Source organism: Chaetodon trifascialis, chromosome 2 (assembly GCF_039877785.1).
Source record: "Chaetodon trifascialis isolate fChaTrf1 chromosome 2, fChaTrf1.hap1, whole genome shotgun sequence".
In the NCBI taxonomy this organism is placed as follows: Eukaryota; Metazoa; Chordata; class Actinopteri; order Chaetodontiformes; family Chaetodontidae; genus Chaetodon; species Chaetodon trifascialis.
In genome coordinates, this window is record NC_092057.1 from 23,480,832 (window position 1) to 23,498,625 (window position 17,794).

The window sequence follows — 17,794 nt, forward strand, 5'->3', positions numbered from 1 at the left end:
TGGGTTTTAGACTGTGTCAGACACCAGTGTGGTGGGTCGGCCTTGCCCGCGGGGGGTCTGGAGTCGGGGGGCTCACCATGAAAGTCTCAGAGGGAGGCTGGGAGTAGGGATCAACCAATGACTCTTGTGATAAAAGAGATGAAAGAACCACAGAGAGATACTGTAGCTGGAGAGAGATCCGAGCGCGTTCGACGCAGGTGAAAATCCACACGTGCTCGCCGTCGTGACTCTCTTATCTAAAAGGCAACTGCGATTGGATGCGGCCAGAATGTGTGTTGGATGTATGTGGGAAGCAGAGACAGAAGGGTGCACAGATGGAGGAGAGACAGAAGAATGATCAAATTAAAAAACAAATCCACAGCACACAACTACTCAATGCTGACATTATGTTGAATACATTTTGCAACAAATGCTTGTAATATTTCAAGGGCGATGAGTGTTCGCTGCGTGCTTTCCAACCGTGTCTGACCTTTAAAGGTGTGAATACGGCCCGATGAGTGGACAGCGAGAGTAATGCTGCTTGCTCATGCACACGTGTGAAATTTGGACGCAGCAAAATAACAAAAATGCAACAAAGCCACTTCGAATACTATCTGAGATGAAACACGTTTCAAAGGCTGAACAATAACGAGCTGCCCTGCATCTCTCCGCTGCAGCTTCCAAAGAAAAGCAGCCCGGTGTGATTTTTGTGTTGCCGTTGCTAGGATACCGCAAGGTCAGCTGACAAGTAACTGCCATCACAGTTGCAGAGGTCCTTAAAGTAGCTGCAGGTAACTTATCGTGATTAACTATGAAAACACGATGGCCACAAACTGGTCTGGTTTGGTTAGTACAGAGAAAGAAAACAAGAAAAAGAGTCACGTCGCATCAGAAAATGCAGGGATGTTGTGTTTCAAGTCCATTTAACAGAAAGAACTGAGTGTTGCTGAAGTACATCCTGTAGAACAAGGTGTTTACACTCATAAATTTGTGATGGTCTGTGTTTCAGTTTGTACTTCTTTTTGTGCTGCACCCAGCGTCGTACAATATGCCTCTGCCAAACTTGCAGTTAACGGTGTGTGACTTTCCCTATCTATCTATCTATCTATCTATCTATCTATCTATCTATCTATCTATCTATCTATCTATCTATCTATCTATCTATCTATCTATCTATCTATCTATCTATCTATCTATCTATCTATACTGTATATATGCAAATATGTTATATCACAAGGTCCCAGAGGTGCAAGTGATACTGCTTATGTTTGTGTTTTGTCAAATATCAGCTACTTTTCAATAGAAATACTGGAATTATTCTGGATTACTTGAATTAACATTTGAATAAATGTGTTTTTTGAAAAGTTACATTTAAATCTGCAGTTATTGTTTTGCTTTTTATCTCTTCAGGAAAGCAGAACAAGCTATGAACACTGACACATCAATACTGACAGTCTTTTAAAGCTGTGACAGTTTAGGTGTTAGCAAACACATATTATCTTACTGACACATCCATTCAACCAGTCATGTTTCCGTCTGTCTGACAAAATTAGCTAGTTGCTAGCTTTGTCTGTTTGCCAGTTAGCGTTGGGCAGGTGCAGTGCAGTGTGGTGTCAGAGCTGAAAGCAGAACAAAAAGAGCTGCAACTGGAAAAACGGTTATAAGAGCAGTGTTAGAGAGTCAAAATAATGAGCTGAAAGAGGCTAAAATGCTCCATAGAGCTAAGAGGAACTGCAGTGATAATTTGGACTATGAGCCACATTTTTCATGTTATTCATGCCATTCGATCATTATAATTTTAAACTATTTTGATTAGTGCTGCTTCATGATGTGATGAAGCGTTCCTCGAAAAATGTTTGACTTTGGCACTTGACTTCACTCAGAATGCTGGCCCAGCCTCATGAAGCGCAGAGGTGAGACGGCAAATGGATTTAGTTGCATTTTTCTTTTATGAGCTCTGAGACTATCCATTATTTAACTCTGAGGGACATCAGCTGACTCAACATTTAGCCCTCTGGACAGCATGTTGGACATGCAATGAACCAAAACCGCAACTTAAGCATCGGGCATCTCAGCAGCCCCCTCTGATTAAAGACAAAAGCGCTTCCCCAGCCATGTCCGAGGCTGCTGAAACACCAGGAGTGGGACTTACAGCTGTCTTTTCTCCTCACTTAATCGCAGCTCTTTTGTGAATAATATTTTCTACTGTATTTCACTTGAAAAGTTCTGATCTTTTATTTTCTAGTATTCTCTCACATGAAATCTCACCTTTAATATTTCCATGCTTGTACGTCAATTCAAGGTCATGCATCTCATGAATAGGACATTTTCTTGGTTTTCCAATATTGTTTGGAATTGACGGCATCTGAAATCCAATTTCAGTCGAGCACACAGACTCATACAGAAAAGGTCAGCACTTTGTCTTAACCTTACTGGCTTGTTGTTAGTATAAAATCCTTTTGTGTATACGTCTGCAGCAGACAGCTAACGTGTGGAGCAGAGCACAGGCTCTTATAAAACACAGCAGAAGGGCCTGCGTATGAGTGGTTCACCCCACAGCCTGAAGGGATCCTCCCTTTAAAGGAAAAATCAAAGCGTTTTCTGTCTGTCGTGGCTGTACATATTAAGAGGCTGTTACAGAAACCAAACCTATTATATAGTGGAATTGTACTGAGTGATACTTTGGCATGCCTGGGTTTACAGCAGATTTAGTTCAAGGCGGACATATGACTGATTAGTGACTGCAGCTTTGAATTCAGATCGCAGCTTGTTTGCCTTTGAGAGAAACCATTTTGAATTTCATTTTGATGTTGACACCATTGTTAAAGTGTCCCTTCTTTGATGTCACTGTTCAGAGTTTCACTCACGCCTAACAGAAGAACGAGATCAGGTTAAAAATTTGCTTTCCACAGAGCCGTCTCTGACGTTTGTGGGCGCTACAACTCTCCTTACAGCACGCCGCTCATAAATTACATTTTCCCCTCATCACAGATGCCCATGCTTTATTCTGGTGAGACAAGTGAGAGGAGATGAAGAGGACATGGGAGTTTGAGCATGAATGGAGAGCTTCAATGTCATCACACCCACTAACTGATGTTGTGTGGTTGAGGAGGCAGAATATAGAGCGACAGTGAAAGATGAATGGAAAAGGGGCTTATTTCTTCAAAGGTGTCATCGCTCGAGTGGTTTCCCATCCTGCCCTGGGAGTTACTGGGCAGTAGCTGTACATACAGTACTAGGGCATTTCCTGCATAATATTTATCCAGTGCAGAGAAGCAGTGTCTGACAGGCAGAATGGAACGAAAACACAAAAGCTTCAAAGAAAAACTGCAAACCAATAAAAAAGATAAATTGTTAAATATAAGTCATAATTAAATGGTGAAAGTGACAATTTAGTCATGGAGAGGAGCATGTTCAAATTATGGATAGTGCTTATTAATCTTGTAGAAACATGGGAAACAAGTTCACATTGAACATGCAAACTCCCCACAAATGAGCCACTGGAATGATCGCTGGACCAATTAGTGTGATTTTGGAAAGGTTGCAATCACAATAAGGAGATGCATAACAACAAATATGACCTGCAGCTTGTGGAGATTTGGCATTTGAGGGACAAACGGAAACAACAACAAGCTAGAAGAGGTAGAAGCTAGAACCCTCAACTAAAATTCAACTAAAATAAGAAATAAGGCAAATTTAAAAAACAGGAACTGGCTGAAAATGATGTGGGCATGAACAAAAACCTGAACTACTACAAATATTCAAATTAAAGGGGGATTCAGACAATGGACAAGTCTCGCAACAGTCACGTGTACAATGATCAAATAAAAGCCAGTCCCTAATAAAGGACAGGTTAAAGAACGAGGGTAACCTTTGTTTGGACTGTGATGATGGATAACTGATCAAATCATACATGTAATGTTTTCACAAGACTATTTCCATCAGTCCAACAATAAGTTATGTCACACTCTTCAATCTGCTGCGAGACATTCACTGTTTGTTCACTTTTCTATCTTCTTGTAAGGTACAATCAACAAAACTGACTATGGAGTTAATTATACTGAATTTATCCATATAACAGACAAGACGTATTGACTTTGCATTAACAACAACAGCAAATGAAAAAACAAGGAGGTTTCTTACCCAAACATGTTGAGATATACGTCCATATAAAAAATAGGCTCATTAGAAATAACAGTCTAATAGAAGCTTGTTTCAAAAATGTCTGTGCTTGAGGTAAATAAAGGATAGTATCTGAGAATTTATGGCACTATCAAAGCCACTTGTGATTACCTGACTGCAGGACAGTAAAAGTGCGTCATTGTGGGACAGCTCCTGTTTGCTGGAATCCAAAGAATCACAAAAACACACGCAGACACACTGAGCTCCTGAGGACACGCAGAGCACATACGCACAAAGCCTCAGCCAAAAACTAATTAAAGTCTGGTGGAAGATGCAGAGGTGCAGGTACTGTGTGTGTGTGTGTGTGTGTGTGTGTGTGTGTGTGTGTGTGTGTGTGTGTGTGTGTGTGTGTGTGTGTGTGTGTGTGTGTGTGTGTGTGTGTGTGTGTGTGTGTGTGTGTGTGTGTGTGCATGTTCATGTGTGTGCATGCTCTCACAGGCTGTGCCGGTGGTACACTGAAATCATAGTTTGAGCATGTGAAGAAAATTCACCTTTAGCAAACATCATTAACAGACTGCAGAGACACTTAAACACCTCGAGGTGCTTTCCAACCAGACCTGTTTTTCACTGCACAAATATGACAGTCTGCTTTTAAGTTGCCTACTACTTCCAAAAATCACATCACCTCAACCGACTTACTTTATGGGTGTCATTTTATTCTCCCCCACATGAAAGTGGGAAAAGAAAAGAAAAGCCACCCCTGATGGTTCTGTGAAACTACTAAAACTTTGGATATGACATCCATATTGATCGCTAATATCTGAGAGTGTGTGCCTGAGAGCGAGAGATGTTCCGCGCTGAGTCGCTTGGCACCCGCAGGTTTATTGAAGAAATGTGGAGCTTTAAATCTGCCAAACTACTGCCGCTTTGGCTGTGCGGGAGAAACAAAGGCAGAGAATTATACCTGCAGGATGGAAAACAACAGAGAGAGAGGGCTGAGGAGAAGGGGGAGATGGCAGGGACAGACAGGGAGACAGACAGAGAGAGACAGACGCGAGGAAAACAGGATAATGATCTCTCTAGACTGCACCCTCCTGAGAGAGACAGACAGGAAGAGGGAGAGAGTTATGGCGGAGAGATTTCTGTTTGTTTTAGGACGGCGGTGGAGTGCCACTTACTTCTCGATGAGGTCTAACGTCACCCCTGGCACCAACTTGGCACTCTTCTGCATACAAAACCTGGAAGAAAAAAAAAAGGCAGACAGGGAAAAGCTGCTGATAAGTGTTGGAAAGAAAACAAGAGGTGCTCACAGACAAAGCAATAAAAACGTTTGGCCTCTACAGTAAAGACTTTACGACCCGCAGAGACAATCAACGGATAAAACGCTCAAATGAAAAATGGGAGTTTCAGAGATTACAACCACTGAGTACTTTGATAAGTGTATTTTGGCTGAGTTACAGTCAAAGGGGAGGGGGCAGGCAGCGGGAAGCGCACAGTCATATTTCTGAAGCGCCTGGCACGGGGGGCATCGTTTACTGCGCGTGCTTTGCTCTGACAGGTTGGGCCAGCTGTAAGTCACGGCAGGTTGGTGTTGAGAGCCCGGACAGACGCGCAGCTCCGCGCTGCAGCCCACCGCCAGTCATCACACACCTGGAGGAGAGCAGGTGTGTGTTTGTGCGTCCGTGCACGTAAGCATCACTCACACATCAGCTGCAGGGAACACTGAATAAACAAAGTGTCTGAGATTACGCTGTAAAAAACAAAGTATTTGAACACAAAATATGAGTTAATATGCCTTAAAATCAGGATTCAGCTCAACCTGTGCTGAACAGTTTGCTTCATTTATTATTTGTTATTATCCAAAACTCACCAAGTCAGCTTAACTCAACTTCATTTGTCTTGCTTAAACTGCTGAATGCCTCACTGTGTTCATCGCCTCGTCTAGCTGCCAGCTGTCTGCCTGCAGTTGGGTGCAGGGCAGGCAGCGTACATTGGGTCTTTTTGTTACTGGTAAAATAGTTTGAGGTCTGAACATGCAGGTTTTAATTTCTGCCGTTGTGCTTGAAGGCAGGACCAGAGCGAGAGAGGACACAACGAGCCTCCATCAAGAACCTGAAAATCTGAAAAAAGCATTTCTAACCTGGATGCAGTGCATGCTGGGAACTATACTAATCAGCTAACAATGTAACAACTGACAACAGCTGAATTTTTGGACGCCAACGTCAACTTGAAGTTACAAGGTTTTAAGTCATGATTAGAAGTTCTGAATTGATTCTGACGATAGGGACTCGACAGTGACAAAAAAATAAAAATAAAGCTAATTAGTTGAAAGTAAAATGATGAGTTGATTTAATTGAATTGGTTGAAATTTTACAGTGTGAGAATAAAATCACAAGGTCAAAACTCCTTTTTCCCATTTACAGCCTCCACATCCGGCACATCACTCATGGTGATCGAGTGCTCGTGGTTCAGCTTTCTCCAACTGAAACTCGTGCCTGGCGGCCAAGTAAAGTTCCAAAGAGTCAAGACAGGGATTTGTACCCAACAATTGATCCACCCTGACTGTGACGTAAGCTATGGCGCTCACATTCAAAGGTTCTTCCTGATGCTGGAGAGTAATGAGATCCCTCATGACACCAGTGTGACTGAGCGTCTCTTTAAAGAACAGCACGGGCTCTGAGTGTGCCCGGCACTCAAGGAACAAAGCAGAGGGAGGATCTAACCAGGACAACTTGCTCTGAAGTCTTAATCATCAAGCTGTGATGTGCACAATCTGCACTGGTATGTACCAGCTCTTTGCTGTCTGTGACCAATACAGGTATATCCAAGAGTGTTTCATTTGAACTGCAGATTAAAGATTTTCTTCAGGATTTTATCTGTTTGCTGCAATAGGCATATGGTGAATCCCAAGACATAAGCAGGGATGATTAACTAAAAATGGAGTCTGGCAGAAACAGACAGACGGGCCAAAGTAAACAGAGCACAGACCAAGCAGGAGGTTGCATCAGGGAGAGCCTGTTTCCACCCAAACCCTGTGCATGGAGATGTGAAATCCCTCATGCGTGGCAGACAGGAGAAGGGAGAGATACGAAAGGAAAGAGGAGGAGGAGACGAGCATGTGGTCACAGCGGCATCTATAGCAATCTCGACCGAGAACCTGGCTCAGAAAAAGCCATGTTAGTGCATTCTGAGACATTCTGATCACGCACTGAGACCAGAGGAGATGATTCTGCGAATGCATATAATCACAGCATTTGAACTCGGACCCTCACGGTCTCCCTATGGATTCTTTATTTTCTCTACAAACTTTGAAGAAGACAGAGACCAAAAGTAGCTCATTAAAATGGAAAATGTGTGATAGTGCTATAAGGAGATGCAAGTGATGGGACGGTCTGTGAACACAGCCAGCAGCTAAACTTCATCCCTGTGATGAACTGACGACGGGGATGCAGGTGTGTGTATGTGTCACTCCGAAGACATCAACGCTGCCATCTGAACACACTCTACACCGCCGAGCAGGAGGAAAAACTGCATTATACAAGCTGAAGGCAGATCATACGTCACTGTGAGGCTGAATGCTCTGAATGAGGCACAGGGTCAGTGGAGAGAGCTTTTATCAAGGCTCGAGTGCTATTTGAAATCTGTCGTCACTCTGAAACTCACTGCTCTTTGGAAAATATCGGTTGAATACGGTTCAGGCCGATGACACATTCAACCTAGCACTCGTTAATTAGAGGTGTATTTACATGATTCAAAGGAAAACCATATTGCACCAGGGGTGATGTACAAGCTAAAACCTCAAAGTAGGACACTCAAACATAAATAACAATTCATCTCCACCGTGACACTGAGCCATGAAGATAACTCTAAAAGCATCTGTGAGCCACAAGTGACAAGGACGGCTTGTTTTTCATTTTAGAAAGACTTCCTGAGACTCAAGAAGCACATCATCTACAGTACCTGAAGCTTTTTCGAGTCCACCGCTAGTTCAATGAATGAACCCCATGATCTGAGAGATCTAAATAATGAGTGAGCAGGAAGATCTGTTTCAGCAGTCAGAAATGATAAGGATCACCGATGAACAACGGCTCATTACTCAAGTTTAGTTTACAGTTTACATTTTTAAAAGGAGGCTCAAGACCCATCTTTTTAATCAGGCTTTTAACTGACTCATTTAACTATTTATAATTTCTTAAGTTGACTTCTATTCTTACATTCTTTATTATTATTTCATATAAATTTTTATTTTTATTTTTTATTGTGTTATTTCAATGTTTTATTTCAATTGTTTTAGTCATTATTTATTGTCTATTTTATACATTCTATTGTTTTATCCTCAGTTTTAGCTTCTATACCTTTTATCTTATTTTACTGTTCTAGCCCCTCGATTTTCCAGCGTTTCCTCCTGGAATTGATTCTGGTTCACCGATGGGGGTGCTGTTCTATGGATGGCCCTGGCCCGGGTAGCTAGAGAGCTTTACGCCTTGGTGTGGAGCCTCCTGTCTGCCTGGGCTGGGGTGGTCCCTGTGTCAGCGCCCCCGCAGTCATGGACCATGATTCCTCCCGGTGTGCATGTCCCCCAAAGGCACCTCGGATTTCGGTGCCCAGCCATGTCTCCTCAGCGACAGGTAGTGGATGTATGTGGGTGTGTGTATGTTTGTGTGTGTGGGTATGTATGTCTGTCCATATGTCTATGTATGTGCGTGAGTGTGTATGTAATTGTGTATCTGTGTGTATATTTGGGGGGGGTGGGAGGTTTCGGGTTCTCACAGTGTTTTGTATTGTTTTGTTTTTGTTTTTACCCTCTGTGAGGCACTTTGTGTTACTGTAATGTATGAAAAGTGCCATATAAATAAAGTTGACTTGATTTGATTTGGCTAATTAAGTCTATCTATCTATCTATCTATCTATCTATCTATCTATCTATCTATCTATCTATCTATCTATCTATCTATCTATCTATCTATCTATCTATCTATCTATCTATCTATCTAATTGTCCACCTTGCATGCAGATATTTACGATATTTTAATTGTGCACCTTCAACATCAAAGCCAAAGTGAGTCTTGGACATGCCGACTGTGCAAGTGTCTGCTATCTTCAGATGGCTGCAGGGATTTCCTGAACTGAAGGAGAAACTTTTCATACAGATACTGTGAGAATGAATCCTATTCATTTAGACGTTAGACATTAGACTGATGCACAGGCGTTCCTGCTTTGACCACATTAAACAGCATATTTTGATGGCAATATAATATAGAAGCTTTAGTCTATAACTGATATGAGTTTGTGTTGTAAAATCACTTTTAAAGGTCTGTCATATGAGAGTTCCATTGCTTTGCTTACAGAACAATAAAGCTGTTGTTCTGGTACAGAATTCACATCAGGCTTTGCAATCGCTCGAAATACTTTGATTATTGACCCATGTGATATGCATGGAGTAAACCACAGCAGTTAGCATGTATAGAGCCAGCGGTACTGGTGCCATATTAGAGAGACTGACGCAGACACATGCTGAGGAGTTGGCTCATCCTGCTTTGCATTCCACAGATATTCATCCCTGCTGCCTGATTCTTCCCTAAAGGGCTAAAGCGCAGACTTACCCTTAAATCGGCCTGGCAGTAAAGCTACAGTTTCCTCCAAAAGATTTTTTCTATTCGTCAAAAATGGCCACATTTGGCTCTTTAACACTAACACTAAGGCTGTGTCTGAAATCACTCCCTCATTCCCACATTAACTACACCCTATATAACAGACACTCAACAGTTCACTCTATAGTGAGCAGTAATTTCAATTTCAGACGCTTAGGATTCATTTTGATTTTCCAGATTTCCACAACTGTTAATTCTTATATCTTCAAAATGTGACACCTTGCACTGAGAAACTACTTTCCATTGGAAGAAGAATTTTTGAGGGCATTCATTTTATACATTTGGACATTGGAACTATAAACATAGAGCGATATGTAGGGAGTGATTTCAGAGACAAAGAGCCATGCTAGCAGCTCTATGAGGACAGATGAAGGAAAAGGAGTCCTTTGAGCTAAATGCTAACAGCTAACATATTCAAAGCGACAATGTTAACATACCAGTGATTAGCAGGTAATGTTTACAGTGTTTACTATCTTTGTTTAGAGCATGCACATGTTAACTTTGCTAATTAGATCCAAAGTACAGCTGAGACTGATGGGCATGTCATGAGTTTTGCAGATATTTGGGAGTGCTTTGATGACAGGGGTCTCCGAGCCAAGTCCCCTAAAAACTCTTCAAAATCTAAATTTTAACAAGCAATATGTGTCAGTAGAAAATACAGACATCCTTTTTGAACACAATCGGGACAAATTAACAACTCGCATTTCCAACCTAATGGATGGAATAAGTTATGTCTTGCAGCAAAATACAGAAGACGAGACAAAGAAGAAGTGGGTTTGAAACCAAAACGACGGCGATAACAGACAGCCATAGCACGGATGTTAGAGGTGAGCTAAACCATAACTGCAAGTACGGATCATTGAACCTCTAACTGCTTAGAAAGTAAACTTTTTGTTGTGACAACTAACGAATGAACAAACTAACTAATGAACGACGGATGGCAGACTTAATGCACCTAGAAGAAGAGAATAGTGCAGGAGGACTGGAGGGCAGCGATGAAGAGGAAATTGAGGGATTATTACGAGCAGAGAGTGAGGTGGCCAAAGTTTAATTGGATCGGTGAAAGAGAGAGCGAGTGTGCCGACGCTGGGGGGAGAGGGTCGGAGTGGCCATGTACATATTAAACTTTGAGGAGCGAAATGAAGTGGGTCTTGTCTTCGGAAACTACTATATTGCCCCAGGGGTGGGTGGCGGAGGAGGGGCGGGAGGAGCAGCCTGCCTCCTCTGGTCCCCGCAGAACCGGCTGTCTTCTACAGCTCATTACTCCTTCAATCAGCCTTCCTGTCCCAAGTCACCGTCTCCTCCAGTCACGTGCTGGAGGGACTGCAGGGTGATCTCACATCTAATCTGGTCTGTCACTGACCCACAATATACATGAGATACATCACACTTAGTCTGCTCTGTGAAATCACTGAATGTAACATTTGACAAATGACAAATACACTTTATGTGCTGAAAGTTGTGACTAGGGGGAATTCTTATTCTTACGCTTCCTTCATTTTCCACTTCTGTTATTATGTTAACTTTTAATCCTTAAGAATCAAAAGCTACATCAATCAGTGCTATTATCATATATTGTATATTGAGATTGTTTAAATCTAAAGCAGATTTGCTGTATGCATTCTGTGAGATGGTAGAAACGCTGCATGTGTTGGTGATGACCTTGGGATCCCGTGGCTTCCACTTGAATCTGAATTGAATTTGTCTTCTTATAGGGGACGTTCCTCTGGAAATCCATCCATCCATCCATTTTCTGTGCCGCTTATCCCTTTCGGGGTCGCGGGGGGGCCGGCGCGGGGTACACCCTGGACCGGTCGCCAGTCAATTGCAGGGCACATACACACACCATTCACGCTCACACTCACACCTAGGGGCAATTTAGAGTCACCAATCAACCTAATGAGCATGTTTTTGGTCTGTGGGAGGAAGCCGGAGTACCCGGAGAGAACCCACGCATGCACGGGAAGAACATGCAAGCTTCACACAGAAAGGCCCGACCCGGGAATCGAACCTGTGACCTTCTTGCTGTGAGGCACGCACACTACCTGCTGCAGGAAATCTGTCCAGCTAATTCTAATTGTTCTCCTATGTGTTAGCGTCATCTGCTCTCTTTCTAAGAGGTTGTTCTCCAGACAAATGAAACAGTAATAAGTGCTTTATTCGTCCCAGTTGACAAAGAAGCTGAGGTAGCAGTTATTAAGAACAGTTTTAATTTGATATTTTTCCCAATGACCAAACAAATACGCCAACTTGTCCAACTGAATATTCACACTTCCTGTAGATACAGCTACGTAGCAAGCTAACTATGGGAAGGTTATGAATGGTTGGCTGTTTCTCCAACAGAAAAGAGGATCTGAGGACAGAAATTTATGCTTAGTCCACACAAATATGGGAACTTTTTTAAAACAGGGTTTTTCCTCCTTCATTGTCAAAAAAAAATTCCCGTCCACACAAGCAGAGGTTTAAAATAAATCTCCATCCGCATGAAAATCTAAAACATAATTGAAGAGTATACCAACCCAACCTTAACCCTAAATATTGTAGCCTGAAATAAGCTATTACCAGTAGGCTACATGCAACTAGAGGTCCGATCCCACTATGGCCAAGGCCTGACTGCCCTAACAAAGGAGACAGCGGCGCACACTCACAAGCCAAAAAACGTGTTTCCCTGTCTACAAATCAATACTGCACACGAAGTTTCTGGTTTTCAGCGACCTAAAACTGTGTGTATGGAAGGCCAACGCATAGAAAAGGCTACGTTTTGAAAAACAGCCATGTAGGTGTGGACAAGGCATCAGAGTCCTGGATTTACGGCACTGCGAAGGACAAAGATCAATCAAAAATCAAAGCTATATTTCAAAGCTACGGTCAGACAGGACTGGACACTGAGGGGATCATCAGTGGAGTGTTGCTGGAAGGCTGCATTGCAAAATTCTTGCAGCCAATGCAAACAACACAGCGCCGTCACTTCTTAAAATCCATTTATTCTCAGAGCATATGTATAAAGACGATGTGAACAAAAGGATACAGCATTTCCACTGCTTCTAACCAGATTTCTCAGTGTTACATAAGCTCATAACACGCTGCTCATTAAGTGGCAGCAGGCTCCTAAGCTTCAGCGCAACTGTTCTTGTTTCAAAGCACCATTTCAAATGATAATACATTATGATGAATGTGCTTTCTGATCATTAATAAGACAAATGTCAAGATGGAGAGGGTCCTGCATGATCAGCATAGAAACACGCCTCATTACTGCGATCACTTTAAATTAACATCAAAGCACAGTGCTAGTGGTACAAAATTGGACACATTATGCTAATTAAAAGGAATTTCCTGAGCATACAGGGGTATTGACCTTGCTTGCAGCACAATTCCGTGTAAAGGAAAAATCCTCTCTAAAGAATTCACTTATTATTTCCTATAGCATCACACGGCTCCATTTTACTTTGTGAATTTTAAGAAGGTTCACTTCCAGATGAACAGAATAGACAGTTTGTAGCGATGATGTCAGCTAGAGACAAATCCTGTAGCAGCTCCGACAGTGAATAATGGACCAAATGTTGAGACTCTGTGACAGCAGCCATGGTGATTTTACTGGGATAGCACATTTTGTGACTCACAGCTGCATCCCTGGCATTCATCTGGATATATAGTAATCAGCAGATGTCACCTAATGACACCATTAAGTATACTGTACTTAGGCAGACTATTATGTAAGTCTGCAGAGACTCATTTAACTGTGCCAAATAACCTGGATGTGTTCAGGTGATTTAATGTGGCACACATTCAGTGACTGAATAAACGCTGTGAATCAAATGATGTGGCCTTCATGGTCTCCAGACCTCCACCCAGTTTAACAGCCATGGAAGACTTTTGAGAGAAAGTGTCACCAAAAAACAAAACGAGGAAATGTTTCTTTGCAAAAGCGGCTTTCGTTGCACCAGTGGAGTTCAGAAAATCAATGCCAAAGAGCACTGAAGCTGTTCTGGAGGATCGCAGTGCCGTGAACAGATGATCACAATCAGAGATAATTTAAGATTTCAAAATATTTGGCATCAGCTGCATCTTTTACATGGAAAGTTAATCAAGTTGGAGGATCCCTTTTGCACAGGGATCGACCATTTCACAATTCAGACCCAAGCTTCCCAAGTTCCAGACAAACACTGTGTAAGACTGAGTGGTGATGAGTGAGTCATCTTCATTACCACAGACCACAAGGAGGTGATGTCTTTAAAGTGTCCATTCAACACATTTCCAAATCCTGAAAAATGACTGCAGCTGCTTTTTTGTGAGCTTTACACTTGCAGCGGCCATTTATCTACTTTAAAGAACGAACCTGATGAAAGATTTCACAGTGATCATATTAGAGTAGGTGAACAATTTAAACGTGATGTACAATTATCCAGCTTTGCACCTTCTAGTCCTGGTGATCAGAAGGATGAGGCATGTCACAGATCTGGCCATAGAAAATATTTAAACTGACTCAAAAAGTATGGTGTGACGTCAGCCAAAAGTCAAGCCCAGGGCAGAGAGGAGCTACCAGATTTTGCAATCAGTACATATGTTCGATGGGTTTACTGAGCTAAACCTGCTGCTCGCTTTCAATCCACAGAGGTCTCAGAATGTAGTCAGCTAAGGCATATGCAATGTTATGTAACAGCTTCCTCTGTAGTTGACCCTAATTCAAGAGAAGAGAGGGGGGAAGATGAACGGGAAAGTCATTTACATGTCAGTTATTAAAGTCGAGGCCCCAGAACAACAGTGTGGTGCATGTGTGAGTGTGTTAAGGCAACAATTCATGTGAGTCTTTCATATTTCTTGTTCCACCAACAGGAGCTGGGAACGGGAGGACAGGGATGCAGCCACAAGAGGCTGTTGTGTGTGCGTGCATGCACACGTGTGTGTGAGTGTGTAAGGGAAAAGCCTGGAGAATTAAAGGAATACAAGATGTGGTCATGTGAGCCAATTAGCATCCCATCTGTGCCTCTGTTGTTAAAGGTCCGCGCACTGTTTACAGCACATACATGAAGATAATGGGATACCACTTGAGGACACCTGTCAAAGCTGAGCAGCAAGGTTCAAAGGTCAACATGTACACATTCTCATCAGCAGTTACAGTATGTGCACACAGCCTGAGTGTATGTACAGGCATGGTTATTCACATGCATGCAGGAAACCCCAGCAGCCCAGCTGCACGGTTAGCATATGTAAAGCTGGTGGTGGTGGTGTAAAATTAGACAGAAGCAGGCACTTGCTGAGGAGTTGGCTCAGTCTGTTTTACATTCTGCAGAGATTCGTCCCTTTTGCCTGATTCTTCCCTCAAGGGCTGAATTACAGAGGCGCTGCACCCTCACATCTGCACGGCAATGATGGTCCTCTGCTCGTCCAAGACAATCTTTACAGTCTTCAAGAGGGGCTAAATGTGGCTCTTTAAAGGAGCTGACAACCGTGTTTGTTCTAGGATGCTGTGCCATGCTGACAATATGAACGTGCTGATGTTTAGCACGTCACCTTGGTCGCCAAATTAGTTGATTTGCTCGCCATGTTAGATAGGTTTGAGAAGCCCTGCTGCAGATGAAAGTCAAGGGATGGTCAAAGTCATGAACCATGAAGGTCCTACAAAATAGGGAAACAATGTCTTGTTTCAAACTAATGTTTAAATGTGAAAAAGATTCAAGTCAATCTGCCATGACTGGTTTGAAATGAAACTATAGAGTGTGTGTGTGAGTGTGTGTGAGTGTGTGTAAGCCCCAGAGGCCCTGCCTTGAGTTCCAGTAGGCAGCGCTCGTAAAACACTTCATCATCTGATCCATTGAATGGCCCATTAACATAATAGTAAACAAGGCATTTGATGTTTTCTTCATTAATGCAAAATGGAGAACAACTACCTTATTGTGCCAAAGGGATAATCACGGCACCAAACCACCTGAGAAGTCGGATCTTGAACGCTGAATCAATATCGATATCTGGATTCATTCTTCACCCTGAACCAAAGTGGTACAGACCATCTGCACCATCAGACTGACTGACATTGCTGACACACCCTGAGCTTTGATTCCTTCATCCGTTCTATCTCTCTCTTCCTTACCCTGCAATCCCCTGGTGTTATCCTGTTGCCTCCCTCTCTATTTTCAGATGCTCACCTCCACCATCTCTCCCCATCCATCGCAGCAGAGGGGAAATCCCTTGAAGATGGCGCTCCATCAGTACTGATTTTCTGCTAAGCTGAGCAATGAAAGGTACACATGCACTCACTCAGCCTTGCTCTCCCCAACTCATTCTCTTCCTCTCTGTAAACCCCATCATCCATCCCTCAATGCATCTCATTAAAGATTTAAAGCCAAGGTAAGCCGGCACATCAGTGAATCCCTCCATCCGCCCACTCTAACCCTGCCAAACTCCACCCCACCCCGTCCTCATTTTCTCACTGTTTCTCACACTGGGGCTGTATGAAATTAAGAAGACAGCTTGGCATGTCTTTATTTAGAAAATAATAAGCAAACAGGAGAGACAGCAACAAACTATGGGAAGGGAGGGAGCCGCGGCATCTTTGGAGAGTCGTGAAGAGCTCCGGGTCTCAGCGAAAGCAGGCTAATGTCGATGCAGGCCACAGCTGGTGCACTTCATCTGGTGTGGAGGTTTCTCCAGCACTGGGACTATGCTTAATCAAATTGTTATTCTCTACCAAACCTGGCAGGAGGACACTGAACAGCAGCTGTACACTACGTCTGGAATCACTAATGTCCTTTACAGAGGCGCGCAGTGTTGCCTCCTCCAAGGCCTCGAGTTTAAAGTGAGTTTATGTAATGTTTACTGAACAACAGCTACCGTGGCCACAAGTGGCAATCATGGGAAAAAGGCAATTTCTATAGCACAGTGGCTCACACAGAGTCAGTCAACTGACTCAATGTCAGTTCCACAATTTCAATCCATTTAAAGTTTGAGAAAGGTTGCTCATCGTTTTTGACATAAACTCAATCGAAAATGGTTAAAAAAACATTTTACTTAATGTTCGACCTCATCCGCTTCAATGATTTTTGTAAATAAAAGCTCGTTCTGAATCTGAGGGCAGCAACACGTTTCAAACAAATTGGGACAGGAGCGAGTCTTGAATTAATGAAACGCACTTTATGAGACGTTTTAAGGGGGAAACTAAACGCCAAAAAATAAGCGACTGGATTTGTGGCATGCATTTTTTATAGAAATCCAACATTAACGTACAGCAGATACATTTTTTTTGTTTTTTTCATGCGTAAATAAAGCCTGAATGAATTAATCAAATTAGTAATACGTTTAAATATTCTGTTCTTTAGTGTTCATATAAGGCTATGCTGAAATAGTTCATCAAACTCAACGGGGCTACATGAGGAAATTCATAGGTAATAACATACAGTAATGCACGGCTAAATTTCCCCCTCTTCATTACAGATCAATCATACAAACCACTGAAGCTTGACCTTAAAGGTTCATTAATAGAGAGGGTCAGTCCCAACTTTCCCCCGGAAGCCACAACATCCTTTTTTGGAGGCAGTAGGACAGTTTGGTCAATATCATCCAGCAGGCTTTCAAAAACTTGTTCTCCGAATGAAACGTTGGTAAGGCATATCAATATTAATGGCATAATACTGAGACCTCATTATGCTGAAGGTCATGGCGGGATGTGGATTTAGAGAGGAGGAAGATAAACGAAACTCTTCAATGTTTCTGGCAGAGAAAAAACATTTGGCTAGCTGCAGGACACCTCCTGAAGGCAGCACGTCATTCTCACTTACACACTTTCAAAAAAAAGTTCTCTCTCTCCCCTTTTCACATTTCTTGTTGGAAATATGTTAAATCATCGCTGTGACTTTTAGTGTGCGCAAACTGAATTCCCTCATTAAAATGCAAAAAGCAGTGCGGGTAAGTAATGATTTATGGCACCAAAGGGACTTTGTACACTGCAGATACAGACTGTATCTGAGCAGGTAGCTCAGCGCACGGAGGAGGAGGTGCTCAGCGGCATTTTCCGAATGTCACGTAACAAGAAATCTCTTTAAACCCAG

At 42.6% G+C, this 17,794-nt stretch overlaps 1 protein-coding gene across 6 annotated transcripts in view; it reads right to left on the minus strand.

The window, feature by feature from the left end:
* Positions 1–17,794, minus strand: part of rptor (regulatory associated protein of MTOR, complex 1) — a 170,026-nt gene that overhangs the window by 75,075 nt on the left and 77,157 nt on the right. For 5 of the 6 annotated variants that reach the window (XM_070973765.1, XM_070973739.1, XM_070973749.1 and 2 more), the window contains exon 8: positions 5,280–5,339. The exons of the other annotated variant lie outside the window; for it this stretch is intronic. In XM_070973765.1, the coding sequence (XP_070829866.1) occupies positions 5,280–5,339 (60 nt within the window). The remainder of the gene's footprint in view (positions 1–5,279; positions 5,340–17,794) is intronic. 6 annotated transcript variants of the gene reach the window in all.